Source organism: Sceloporus occidentalis, unplaced genomic scaffold (genome assembly GCF_023333645.1).
Source record: "Sceloporus occidentalis isolate IW3139 unplaced genomic scaffold, rSceOcc1.0.p SCAF_3, whole genome shotgun sequence".
Classification (NCBI taxonomy): domain Eukaryota; kingdom Metazoa; phylum Chordata; class Lepidosauria; order Squamata; family Phrynosomatidae; genus Sceloporus; species Sceloporus occidentalis.
Window position 1 is genome coordinate 45,441,872 of NW_028316983.1, and position 14,378 is coordinate 45,456,249.

The window sequence follows — 14,378 nt, forward strand, 5'->3', positions numbered from 1 at the left end:
CCCTATTTCTGTTCAGAACAGACAATGGTCTACTTACATCTTTCATGTCCTGGTTTTCTTGGCTTCTACACATCTGACAGGAGGAGACACAGCTTTGTCATTTCTGTGGAGCAGAAATCCTTGCAAATGCCATTCTATATGAATGACTTGTTTTATCTTTTGTTTTCTGAAGGCTGCAGTAGAAGAGCACACACAACAGTGCGGTATTAACAAATAGTGTGCACAAGAATAAAATATTGTGCAGAGAATTGCATTTTTTTACCATTAAATTGTGGCTTGCATTAATAATCTTGACTGTTCAAATATTTGGTAGGATTTATGCATGTATGAAGTAATTCTCATAGATAGCAATAAGAATTATATGCATGATAAATGTGCATGGAATAATAATAACAATAACAATAACAATAATAATAATAATAATAATAATAATAATAATATTTCCTGCCTCTCCCTGCGGGTCAAGGTGGGATTACAACCGTTAAAATCAAATGATACAATTACACAATCTATACTACATAAAATACTCAATTAAAACACGCCAAGAAGCAATACAATCATCAACGAAGCCAAATCATCATCTTGTTTCTGTACTGTTGAATCAGGTGTAAAGAATTTTATAAGATCCACTATAAAAGATCAGGTGAATAGGCCCGCTGGAAGAGATCCATTTTAAGTGCCTTCTTAAAGGCTTCTAAGGTGGTGATGAGACGGATCTCTTCTGGTAAGTTGGTCCAGAGTGTGGGGGCCGCGGCTGTGAATGCTTTATGGGAAGTTGTAATTAGTCTGGTCTTTGTATATTCCAATAAATTCTTCCCGGATGTTCTGAGAATGCGGGGCGGATTGTGTAGGGAGAGGCGTTCCCTCAAGTAACTTGGGCTCAAGCCATGTAGGGCTTTAAAGGTGATAACCAATACTTTGTATTGGACCTGGAAGCTGATCGGCAGCCAGTGTAATGATTCTAATATTGGAGTGATATGGTCAGTTTCCCAGCAGAGAGGGTCCTGTCCTCCTGTAACCTAATCTGGGTTTAGCTCCTCCTATTTGCTCCTGTAGGCAGGGACTATAAACAAAAGACCGGCCCCTATATAGGGAGGAGCTAGCCCCCCTGAGCCCCAGTCTTGTTCCTGCCTATGCTCCTAGCAGGATGTGTCTCTTCGAACCAGCAAGGTTTTTCCTTCTCCGAAAGCGGTTTGAGAGTTTTTTTGGCCTTCCCTTCTCCTCTCTCCTTCCTTTCCCCCCTTCTTTGGTGGTGGCTATGGCAGAGGACCCCAAGAGCACTGGCTAAGGGTCATCCTTAGCTCAGGCTTCCCTAGCTCAGGGTCTGCCAGCTCAACAGAAGGTGCTGGCTTCAGAGAGAGACCCATTGGGATGGGTTTGCTGTTGCTCTGCAGCTTCTTCACTACTGCCACTCCAGTCCTTTTATTCTCTTCATTTCTCTTGCTGCCTTGAGAACATGAAGAAGGACTTAACATGGCAAGGGCTCCCAGGATTGGAGAACGGTCTTGGCTTTGCCAATGACTCTCCCTCTCCTCCAAGCTGCCCCCTCTCATGGTGGGAGCACAGGAGATTTCTGCAAACAGCATTGCAGCACATGGGAGCCGTGGGAACAGATGGTGAGGGGTTTCCCCTCCATGTCTCTGTTTCTCCACATCACCTCTGCCCAGCCTGTTTAAGGCCAGGGATCAGCGAGGAAACTGGCCAGAAGTCATGGGAACTTCCCTCCTCAGCATCTCTGCCCAGCCAGAGTTCAGAGGACAGGCCAGCCAAAGCCATGGCAAAGGATTTCTCTGCATCACCTCTGCCCAGCCTGTTTAAGGCCAGGGATCAGTGAGGAAACTGGCCGGAAGTTATGGAAACTTCCCTTCTCAACATCGCTGCTCAGTCCATTCGGGGCCAGAGTACAGGGGACAGGCCAGCCAAAAGCCATGGCAAGGGTTTTCTCTGCATCACCTCTGCACAGCCTGAAACCAGGGCCAACGCCAGGGAGTCAAACCAGCCAGAAGACACAGGATAAAGGTGAGTACCAGGGGCCCTCTCTCTCTAGCCACCATATAACCGTTGCCAGATCTAATGCCCTCGCTCGGGACAGGCATGGCCATGAAGCCTCTGCCATGGCCATTGCAGGCACTATGCCTAGCATAAGGTTTGGGACTCTGCCAGGAGGGCAGATCGGGACATAAACCCTTGGTCTCCCCCTTCCTTCCCTTCTCTGGCTCCAATAGCACCCAGGACCCCAACAGGTGTGGGGGATCCTTTTGCAGACTGCGAAGCACATGGTGGTGTTGCCAGGGCTCCTACACTTTCAATTTGAATTCTTATAATGTGATGGTGTGTAAGGAGGCAGAGGACTCCTCTTCTATGTTGTACAGCCGCATGGCTGTAAAGGAAGCTAGACTTGGCCCACCAGGAGCTGAAGCTTCCAACTCTAAAATGGTCTTTTTTGGCTACCACAGACCATCCCACAATAAAGCACAATATGGCTTCATGTCCTCCACAGAGCGAGCATGGCCTCTACCACCCACTTCTAAACATAGGCTGGAGGGCCATCTATCGGTTATGCTTTGATTGAGAGTTCCTGCATGGCAGAATGGGGTTGGACTGGATGACCCTTGGGGTCTCTTCCAACCCAAGGATACTATGTGAGAACACATGGATACAAATCCTCCTGTGTTCCCTCCCAAAAAATTACAACAACAAAAAGGGTTAAACCACTTGTGGATATCATGGGTGGAGAGTTCCCTTCACCCCCAATTGTGTTTGGCTGCCCCAAACTATGGCACTCTTGAGAGAGCAGCTTGAGCGCTTGGCCTCTCCTTTCCATCAGAGATTTCTCAGGATACAGACATACCTCAGGTAAGTGGGGGGCCATGTCCCACAGCAGCCCCTCTGCCCTTCCCAGCTACCTATGCAAGTGGGAAGGGAGTTGACGACCAAGCCAGCTTCTATCATGCAGCCAGGTTACTAAAGCCTGCCTGAGATAATAAGGGCTAAGCTTGTAAACCCCAGCTTGAAGTTGGGGCTGTTTCAAACATAAATAAAACAAAGTGCCCTGTGAGTATCTGGGCTACACTACAGGCCATGTGCAGCTATCTACCCATGTTTAGCAATACTCTTCAGTCACTGCTAACCCAGGAGCAGTTTCCTCAGTGCCTGGAAGAGGCTACTGCCCAGGCAGCCTCCCTTGATGGGGCAAATAAAGGAGGGGAGAGCCCCCAGACCAACAGGTCTGGGGGGGTTCAGATTTACAAGAGATACTGGTTAACTTTTTCTGGTGTTCATTTTATTACTGTTAGCCCATGAAGTTTGAGTTGTGCTGTTTCTGCTCACCCACCTCTCCTTTTTCCAGGCCAGAGTAGATGCCTGGAAACTAATTCAACAAGGGAAGGGGCTAGCCATAAGCCAACATGATGGTTTTTCTTCCTTCCTCATGGGCCTCCATCTCTGTCTCCATTGGGGCCAGAGCCCCTTTTGCTTTTGCTGGAACAGCCTAAGACATAAGATGAGCACATGGTTCTACCTCCTTTGTGCAAACTGTTATCAGCCATAGCACTTCTCATTAAGAGCATAAGCTTTAACAATTCAGATTCATTTAAATGCTAATAGACAGGGTGACTCAAGCAAGGAGAAGGCCTCTGGTCACTCAGCAGACCTCTAGTGCTTACATGCATTGAGGATCTTTGGTAAAACATTTCATATGAGGTGATAGATATATTGGATTAAGGTGACCAACCAAGCTCCACTTTATTGTCATAAGGGTTATGTTCCTGTTATAAAACACAGGGAACCTCAGCCGGCTAGCCTCAGGAGAGGTGGCTTCCCTTGCCTTCCCTTCTTTCTTGGAGAGATGTCTGTTAAAGGGAAGAAACTAAAAAAATACAGTTTCTTCCATGAGATGGTTCTCACTAATACAGGGGGTTAAGAAAAACTCTTATCAAAAACAAACAGACAAACAGACTCCTCTCCATGGGGGGAGAAACCCCCCCTTCCTCCATGAGTGTTTTAAAACCATATAGTCAGTTTTTTCTGCTAAGAGGTTGCTTCAAATCCTATTCAGACATCCTACAGAGCCCTGAGGAGTCTGCCACAAAGACCACAATTGCCTCTTACCTTGTCTAGATAGTTACATTTTAAATAAGAATGCCTGCTGATAGGCTTGCCATTCAACTGCTTCCTGACTTGGATAGGCCTATTTTACAAGGTCTATCTTGCATATGATGAATTGGGCTCAAGGCCATGAAGGTTCATGCTGCCAATCTCTTTCTTTTAGTGGTCTCAGGAAGCTACAAAATTCCTTTGCATATTGTTGGGCATGCTTTGATTGTGATTTCCTGCATGGCAGGGGGTTGGACTTGATGGTCCTTGTGGTCTCATCCAACTCCATGATTCTATGGTTTTATGGTTATAAGGTTAGCTGCTGTGTGGGTGAGTGTCTTATCCCTGGCTGGGTTTTCATGCCAAGGTCTGGCCCAAACAACACCATAGTCCACTGCCTTCTGAGGCTGGGAAAATGGACTTCCCAGTGCCTATGCCTTGGTTTTTCTGCTAGCACAGCTTGTTATATATATATATATATATATATATATATATATATATTCCAAAAAACAAACAAACTGTGATTTTACTATTTTATACAGGAGACTCCGTTTTACTATGCCATTATATTTTCTGTGACTTCAACTTCCATGGATCTGGTGTCCATGCAAAGTCCTGAATCCAACTCCAGTACATATCGAGGGCCCACTATACTATTTAAAATTTAGGTTTGTGTTCCTTTGACAGATCCTTTTTGTGGAGAAGATTCTCTCCTCGAAATTAGATACCAGAGGGCTATCCTTGCCAAGCCCTCTGTTCCCATTTCATGACTCCTTAATCAGCAGTTCATTCAGCCGGGAGACCCCTCAGCCTTCATACAGGTTGATGATAGCCTGCTACATGGAGTTGGGGTGATTTTTGAAGCCTCTAGACTAGTTCATCCTCAGATGAAATCAGACTTAATTCTGACCACATGCCCTGTTAACACAGAGTGCATCTATGCTTCTGCATGGATTCACCAATGTCTGTGAGATAAAGGTTAATCCAGTGTCTTCTTTGCCTAACCATGGGATTAGTCTTATTTTACACAGGTTCACAGATGTTCCAGTAAAGAACTGCACATTGTTTTAAATTTTAATTGGAGGTCAGACATTAACATTCCTCTTTCAGAGTGCTAAGCCTTAATTGCTACAGGTGAAATCACCTTAATATCACCTTCATTACTATAACCAGTTGACAAGGTGATCAGAGATAGGCTGGAAGCTGCCATAGGTCCAGATTAGATCAGGTTCTATTCTGATTGATCTCATAATCCACCGCTTAGACAAGTTCTCATCAACTGCTTCAGGTTTTCAGTGGCTGACCTGCTATAGTCCATCCAAGATGACATTAAGAAGGGACTTGACCCAACATGGTTATAAGGCAGGTGTCTGCCATCACGTCATTTCTGCTCCATACGAGAGCAGCTAGAATGGCAGCCATCCTCACATTAATGGCTATTGAGGGGAGTTTCCAACAGGGCCAGCCCACCAGACATCATTTTCCAGCTTGGGGTGTGAACACGGTCTTAAAGGCACTGACGGTTGGGCCGACCAAGTCCCTTCAGGAGGCCTTCCTCAAACACCTCTCCCTCAAGGTCATCTTCCTCACGGCCATTCCCTTCGCCAGATGGGTGTCAGAGCTGAGGCCCTGTCGGTACGTAATGACTTGTGTATTTTAGGCCGGTCTCAGTGTGCCTTCGTCCAGATCCTACCTTCGTGCCTAGGGTGAACTCAGCCTTTCAGGTGTCACAGGACATTCTCCTGCCTTCATTCTGCCCCAGTCCTAAGAAGGACTTGGAAAAGACCTGGCACACATTGGCTGTGCGCGGAGCCCTCAAAATCTACATCAAGAGGACTTCAACCTTAAGGTCATCTGAAATGTTGTTCGTTTCCTTTTTTCCAGGCTCTTTGGGATACAAGTTATCTGCCTCAACTCGGTGGATCAGGTCTTGTATTCAAGAGAGCTACCGAACTCTTGATCTCTCTCCACCCGAGGGGGTGATGGCACACTCAACCAGGAGTGCATCTACCTCTGCGGCCCTGGCCACTAGCGCCTCCCTGTCAGACATTGCAGGGCGGCCACATGGAAGTCGCCTTCAACCTTCATAAGACATTGCAAACTGGACATGTCTCAGTCCGCTGTGGCGTCATTGGGAAAGAGGGTCCTCCAACAGATTGTGTCAGGGCCCACAGTCTCCTAGCAGCACCTCCCTCCCAGTTCGAGAGGGCTTTTGTAAATCCCAGATTACAGGAAGACAGGACCCTCTCTGATGGGAAAAGGAACGTTGGGTACTTACCGTGACACGTTCATTTCCTGCAGAGAAGGGTCCTGGCATCCTGCCCACCCGGGTGCTGCATGCGGCCTCCGACCCTGCCTGCCTGTTGGTGGACCTGCCTTGTTCTTCTTCTTGTTGCTGGATTGGTTTTCTGAGTTCTTGTTTGTTCTTGGACTAGTTTTTTCTAAGGTGTTCTAGTTAACCCTTAGCTGATGTTACTAAAGTTCAGTTCCTTGATTTACCTTGCTACTCACTTGGCTTGTTATTGACTGAGGCTCAGGGGGGCTAGCTCCTCCCTATATAGGGGCCGGTCTTTTGTTTATAGTCCCTGCCTACAGGAGCAAATAGGAGGAGCTAAACCCAGATTAGGTTACAGGATGCCAGGACCCTTCTCTGCAGGAAATGAACGTGTCACGGTAAGTACCCAACATTCCTATCTAGATGTACCTGTGACAAATCTGGCTGCAGCATTTTGGATCAGTTGAAGCTTCCGAACTTGGTACAAAGGTAGCCCCATATAGAGCACATTGCAGAAGTCTAGACGAGAGGTTACCAGTGCATGTACCGCTGTTTCAAGGTCCCTCTTGGTCAGGTAGGGACGTAGTTGGCGTATCAACCAAAGTTGGTACCATGCCCTCCTATCCACCGCCTCCACCTGAGATGACAGCTGTAGAGACGAGTCCAGGAGCACTCCCAAACTGCAAACTTTGTCCTTTAGGGGAATTGTGACCCCGTCCAGGACTGCTTGATGAATTTCCATCTCTGGACCAGGGGAACCTATCGCAAGCACCTCCGTTTTCTCTGGATTCACTTTGAGTTTGCTTTTCCTCATCCAGCCCATTACCGACTCAAGACAGGCATTTAGAGGAGAGATGCCATCCTTAGTCACTGTAATAGTCGGAGACATAGAAAAATACATTTGGGTGTCATCAGCGTACTGATAACACCTCGCCCCATGTCTCCGAATGATCTCACCCAGCGGCTTGATGTAAATGTTAAACAGCATGGGAGACAGAATGGCGCCCTGTGGGACACCAGATGTCAGCTCTCTTTTACGAGAGTAGCTGTCTTCCTGCATCACCATCTGGAATCTGCCCGAGAGATAGGAACGGAGCCACTGAAGTGCAGTGCCCCCGATACCCAACTCCCTTAGGCGTTCCAGAAGGATACCGTGGTCAATGGTATAGAAGGCCGCTGAGATGTCCAAAAGTACGACCAGGGTCACACTTCCCCTGTCCATGCCCAGATGGAGATCATCGACCAAGGCAACCGTGGCAGTCTCAACTCCGTATCCCGCCCTGAAGCTGGTTTAAAATGGGTCTAGATAATCAGCTTCATCCAAGACAGCCTGGAGTTGGAAGGCAACCACCCTCTCGCTCAACTTGCCCAAGAATGGTAGTAGGGAGACTGGTCTATAGTTGTTTCTTATCAGGGGGTCTAGGGAGAGTTTTTTCAAAAGTGGTTTAACCACCGCTTGTTTAACCTCTGATGAGAATTATCCCCTCCCTGAGGTATGTGTTGATTATAGATTGGAGCAGCACTGTTACTGCATCCCCTCCCTGGGCGGTCAACCAGGATGGGCAAGGATCGAGAGGGCACGTTGTCCTCGTTACACATCCAAGAAGCTTGACCACTTCATCAGTATTTACAAACTCAAAATGATCCAGTCTAACATAGTCCACGGAGTCACTGGATGCCTCTCTTACAGTTTCAGTTGTAATACCGGCATCAAGATCAACCCTTATCTGAGAGATTTTATGAGTGAAAACGTCATTGAATAGGTCACAGCAGGCTTTAATTGGTTCCAAAAGTGGGTTCAGGGTGGGAGGGCTGGGTTAGCTCTTTAACCACCCTGAACAGCTCTGCTGGACGGGATTCTGCTGATGCAATACGAGCAGCATAGAACGACTTCTTTACTGCATCAATTGCCAGTCCATAGAATTTAAGAAGGATCCTATGGAGTGCCTTGTCAGATAAGTGGTGATGTTTCCTCTAGTAGCGCTCTAGTGGTTGCGCAGCTCGCTTCATTTTCTGAAGATCTTGGGTGTACCATGGTTTCTTATTAGAAGCGAGACGGAAAGGACGCTCAGGAGCAATAGTGTCTATAGCCCTGGTAAGGTCGTTATTCCAGCTATCAACCAAGGCTTTGACAGAATCGCAGTCATTCCCAACCATATAACCCTCCAGGGCCTCTTGGAACCTTTTGGGTTCCATCAGCCTTTGAGGACGGCCCATTCTAATAGGTCTTCCACCTCTGAGGGGGATATGGGTAGTAACCCTCAGTCCCATTTGACCAGGAAATGGTCCGTCCATGACAGAGTGGAGGTTTGAATTACTTCTGCCCATGGATGTTCCTTGTCTGTACTAAAGACCACATTGAGTGTATTACCAGCACAGTGTGTTGGACCTGATACTAATTGGGACAGGCCCATGGTGGTCATGGAGCGTATGAACTCCCGAGCTGCACCTGTCTGATCTGATAAGCCGGCCTCAAAGGGGATGTTGAGGTCCCCCAGAACGAGAAGCCTGGGAGTCTCCAACACCAGCTCCGAGACCAGCTGTGTCAGCTCAGCCAGAGAGTCTGTTAGGCCACGCGGTGGACGGTAGACCAACAGAATCACCAGACTGTCCCTAGCTTTCAAGGTCAGGTAAATACACTCGATGTGATTTGTTTTCCGGACAGGTCTCCTGGTCAAGATGATGGTGCTTTTATGGACTAAGGCTACACCTCCCCATCTCCCACTTTCCCTAACTTGTTCCTGAATAGTATGCCCAGCTGGGAGGGCGTTGACCCATGTCACACTAGTATCCTCACCCAGCCAGGTTTCCGTAATACAAGCCAGGTCGGCATTCTCCTCCTCCAGCAAGTCATAGATGATATGTGACTTGTTCCTTACTGACCTGGCATTACAGAGGACCAGGTTGAGGGTCTGTGGTTTAGTTGGATGACCCTCAGTTCTTTTGGGTTAACAGGGTGCATGGAAGACTGGATAGATTGCAAGCATCGTTCTCGTCTTCCCTTATATTTCCTCCTCACCCTGTTAATGCTATATCTCCCATTGCCCCACACTGCTCTAATGGGCGCTCCATAGCCAGAATCTACAGCCTTATGTTCTCGTTCTTCCACAATCATATTTATAGTTTAAGGGATCTTCCAACTTTGACATCAAACAAGATTCAAAGTTTAGACAGACAGACAGACTCTGATTCGATCACTAAACCACCCTTCCCCCCTCCTACCCTCCACAACACAAAACAACCCCCCTAAAAGCCACAGCGATCCAGGTGGTATTCCAGTGCTTGTATGGGATATCAGAGGAGCTGGTAGGCAGGTTTAAAGACATCACTCCCATTGGTGCCCCTCTCCTAGAGTCCTCCGCAGTGTTTGGCAGAATGGCAGCTTCAGTCTCCAGTTAGAATATTAGTTCTCAGTGACTAGGATAGTCCATGATCTTTCTAACATCCTAGTCTTAATTAGTTCATTTCCTTGGTTATGACACTTTATTATGACATTGGCTAGATGAAAAATGTCCAGCTACAGTTTCCAGAAACTTTAGGACTCCCTCCTTTCAAAATACTATCAGTCTCATTTTACTCCTCTCTCACTTGGTTTCCAGGCGCAGTACAAAGTGTTGCTTATTACCTTTAAAGCCCTACATGGCTCAAGCCCGAGTTATTTGTGGGAGCACCTCTCCCTACACAATCTGCCCTGCACTCTCAGAACAATCGGGAAGTATTTACTAGAATACCATAAAACCAGGTTAATAACAACTTCCCATAGAGCGTTTTCAGGTGTTAATCACACAGAGGTTTTTGCAGCTTTTTACAGCTCAGTTCCGACGTGACTGCAGGTCCAACTATGCAAATTCATGCTAAAATGTGATGTATTATCTCACGTGATAGCTTTCTATGGGGGGTTCTTACGAGGCGCTTCCGCATTCAGTCTGCACTGACTCCTCATTTTGGTAAATTCGGAAACAAGCGAATTCACTAAAATTTGCTTCTAAGCTCACTTTGATTTCACTTCGAATTGGTCTGGTGTGGAAAATCACTCCGATGTCATCCCCCTTGGCCCCCTGCGTCCTGCTCCTTCATCCCCCTCCTCCTCCTTCACCCCATCTCGCCCCCTCTGCCACCCTGCTACCTATTCCCATCATCCCCTGCCTGCTCCTTCACCCTGCCACCTATCCCATCATCCCCTGCTTGCTCCTACACCCCGATCTGCCCCTCCTTCACCCTGCTGCCTATCCCATCATCCCCTGCCTGCTCCTACACCCCAATCTGCCTCCCTCCTTCACCCTGCTGCCTATCCCATCATCCCCTGCCTGTTCCTACACTCTAATCTGCTCCTCCTTCACCCTGCTGCCTATCCCATCATCCCCTGCCTGCTCCTACACCCCGACCTACTCCCCTCCTTCACCCTGCCGCCTATCCCATCATCCCCTGTCTGCTCCTACACCTTGATCTGCTCCCCTCCTTCACCCTGCCACCTATCCCATCATCCCCAGCCTGTTCAGACCCCCCACTGAGCATGCGCAAGGGTGCTGATTCGAATAGTAGAATCCGCACCAGTGTGGTAATACAATTTGCACTCACTCCACTTCCCCCTCAATTCGGAAAGGCAATCAGGTAGGATAAAACATTGCGTTTTAACGTGAATTCGAATTGTTGGATGCACGGTCGAGTTGGTACTGAGCTGCACAGCCCCCCGTGTGATAAGGGCCACTGCTATGGCCCCTAAATTGTGGAAAAGCCTACTGGAGGAGATCCATCTTATTACCACCTTAGATGCCTTTAAGAAGGCACTTAAGACGGATCTCTTCCGGCGGACTTACCCACCTGATCTTATATAGGAGATTATTAAAATGAAATGCTCCACTTCGGACTATGATTGTATGATTATTGGATGATTAGATGATGGTCTAGCTATTTTATTATACTAATGTTAGCATTTTACTGACTATATATTTATACTATATTTGTGTTATTTTATTGATGTAATCCCACCTCAATCCGCAGGGAGAGGCGGGAAATATAAATATATAAATATAAATATAAATGAAATTTATTATTATTATTTTAGTAGGTATCAAGTCCAGTCTCAAGAGGAAGCCAAGGAGAGACGGCACTCCCACACAATCGGAGGTCTTCAGGAGTCAGATGACCAATCTGAACTGCCTTCCCCTCCTGCTGTCTCCATGCCATTGGCTGGAAAGGCTCCACTCACTAATATTGGTTAGTTTTCCCTTTTTACCTGATTTCTTACAGCACAAAGCTTGGGAGTCTATTATTCTAATTTAGTGCAGTCTAGCTGAAGCTGATTTCAGTTTATACTTTTCTGAAATACTTTCCTTTAATTTTCTTCTTTCTAAGCTGGGGTGGGAGTTATGTGGCTTTCTAGATCAGGGGTGAGCAAGTGTTGAAAAGCAGCAGGCTGCACTAGCCCCACAAGAGACCATGGAAGTCTGCACCTACTCAACAACCCATTCCCACAAAACAAAAACAAACCACAACTTTTTTTTGTTTTTTTTGCTGCACATGCTCTCTAGAGAAGAAGGGGGACACTTTCATTGTTTTTTGGGCCTTCTTGTGCCATTTTAGGTTTACGAAAGGCCTTTAAAATAAGTGACAGGGAGTGGAAGTCACGTCCTGTTCACTTTCTGTTTTAAAAGAATGCCTTCATTGGACCTACCTTGGTCCAGAGTGGGCTGAAAATACTGTGGAAACTCATCCATTCACTATAGGGCATTTGGGGGGCAAATTATTTTTTTGAAAAAAATTTGCAAAAATGTTGTGAAATTTTTGTTGGACCCCTAAGGAAGCTCAGAAGTCCTCCAAATGTTGTTGTAATGGCTCTGCACCCACTAGAGGACCTGGGGTATGAATTTTTTTAATTCAATTTGAAAAATATGTAAACATTTTTTTAAAAAAATGGAACATTTTTAATAAAAAAACAATTGACTAGGCTAGGGTACCCTGTGGGTCACAGAAATGACTCTGGAGAACCACTGCACTCACTCTCTGCTCTAGATGTTGTTGAATTGCAGCTCATAGCATTCCTCCCTATTGATTGTGCTGGCTAGGCCTGTTGGGACTTGCATGTGGAGTTCACACAATTCACACTCCTACTCTAAAAGAATATTACCAGCTTATCCAGGGACCAGTTTCAGGGCAGCTGGAAAAATGCCCTGGAGGCTAGTTGTCTTTCCTGCAGAAAGGGAAAGATAGAATGTCATGTTGAACTGCGGATTATCATGGTTGTCTCTTGATGTTCTTCCTGACATAACAGAAGGACATTTCTGTAATGGCACCTAAAGATAGATTATTCTGTGTGGCTATGGAGCAGGTTGGAGTCCAGCCTTACAGTCAAAATGACAGAAATATCTCACCAAAGGGAAGAAGATTTATCCCAAATGTTCCATGATTCAGAATGATCTTGGTCAGAATGGATGTGAAAATAAGAAAATCAACAGGGAGTAAGACACTTGTATAGTACTAATTGGTAATGCTATTACTATTAATACAGTGTTAGTGATTTATTATAGACTGAAGCTGAAGTTTCACTTGGTGTTCTTAATAAAATGTTTGTTTCTTGAAGAAGATCCTTTGCATATTTCAGAAAGCCAAGTTTTTCTCTCCTTTTTGTCTGAATCTTGAGCAATAGTTGCAGCTCAGATAGAACTGTATAAAGTCTCTATAGGCTGGTATTTTTTTCAGGCTCCAGGGAACTGGAACAAAGATGCAGCACAGGGAAGTTTTCAAGCCTTGCTTAGGAGCAAGCTGTGAAACCTCTGATCTTCTTTCATCAAATTTAAGGACGTTCTCCAATCTGACTCACCAAAAATTTAGACAGAAACTCTTTACTTATCCTCCCTCTCCTGCCTGTGCTGCTCTCCTTTCTATGTCCTTTTGCCAAATCCATGTTCCTGGCATGGATTAGCCAGAATTGAAACAGCTTCCCTCAGCACCCTTTCTGTTAGTGACAAATTGAAGTTGGATGTTTGGGGGGCACAGTTTGACTCTAGGCTGGAGCAGACAGGTGGGAAAGAGTGGCCTGAGTCCGCTCTGGCCAGAAGTGGGTCAGAACCCCACTGACTGCATGGCCCACTCCAGTACAGGGCATGCTTGATGGAGCTGACCAGTGCTTCCTGGAGACAGATTATCCCAGCTCCTTTTTGGTTGTTTGATCAAGCTTGGGAAAGTTTTCCTGGCTGAACTAATAATAATAATAATAATAATAATAATAATAATAATAATAATAATAAAAAAATTTATTTATATCTCCCGCTTCTCCCTTCGGATCGAAACTAAGCACAGCTTTGGGCTTCTTTGAGGCATGTATCATTTGAATACCACACCTCAAAAGCAGCTGGCAGCCACTTCATTTGGCCCATCTGTTCTGGGCCTCTGACACTCTTTAAGAGACAAAAGTTTACTGTGGCAGCAATAAGGTTCCCTCCTTTCCAACACTATGTCTTTCTCTTAATTTAACAATTTAGAAGACCACTGTCATTAGTGGTGGTGTTAGTGGAATGACAGCACTAACACAGGTCTGGCCACTACTAGCTAGCTGGAATCATTCCCAGAGGCATTCTAGGTAAGTAAGCTGATGGCAGCCTGAGTGCCCCCCCCCCCCCCATCTGCCAAATGTTTCAACATAGATTGTGGCTTTTAAAGTGTTAATCAGAGAGATCATGGAAGTCACATTATTGGCCAAATAGCTTTCTTGCTGTCTTTCCAAAACAATGCAAATCACTTCACCTTGGGCCCTTCTGGGGTTTTTGTGGGTTAGCTCTGAAAGGAGCCAGATTTACTGGTAATAACCTCTGCCTAGAGTTACATATGCTAATTGGAGAGTGTATTAAAATATATATGTCAAAGGGGCTTTTACCTAAGGTTTAGTTCTGCCAAGGGAACTTTCCCAAGCTTGATCAAACAACCTGAAGAATTATATAGCTCCCTTACTGCAAAAGTTCAGTTCTCTTGAGTTTTGAGTATCAGCTTTGGGGAGCATTTGCAGAGCTCC

The 14,378-nt window shown here is 46.1% G+C and overlaps 1 protein-coding gene across 8 annotated transcripts in view; it reads left to right on the forward strand.

Annotated features, from left to right (window-relative positions):
- NAV1 (neuron navigator 1) overlaps nucleotides 1-14,378 on the forward strand; it is a 391,844-nt gene that overhangs the window by 343,168 nt on the left and 34,298 nt on the right. For all 8 annotated transcript variants that reach the window (XM_089514299.1, XM_089514293.1, XM_089514297.1 and 5 more), the window contains one exon: nucleotides 11,436-11,587. In XM_089514299.1, coding sequence (XP_089370425.1) covers nucleotides 11,436-11,587 — 152 coding nt within the window. The remainder of the gene's footprint in view (nucleotides 1-11,435; nucleotides 11,588-14,378) is intronic.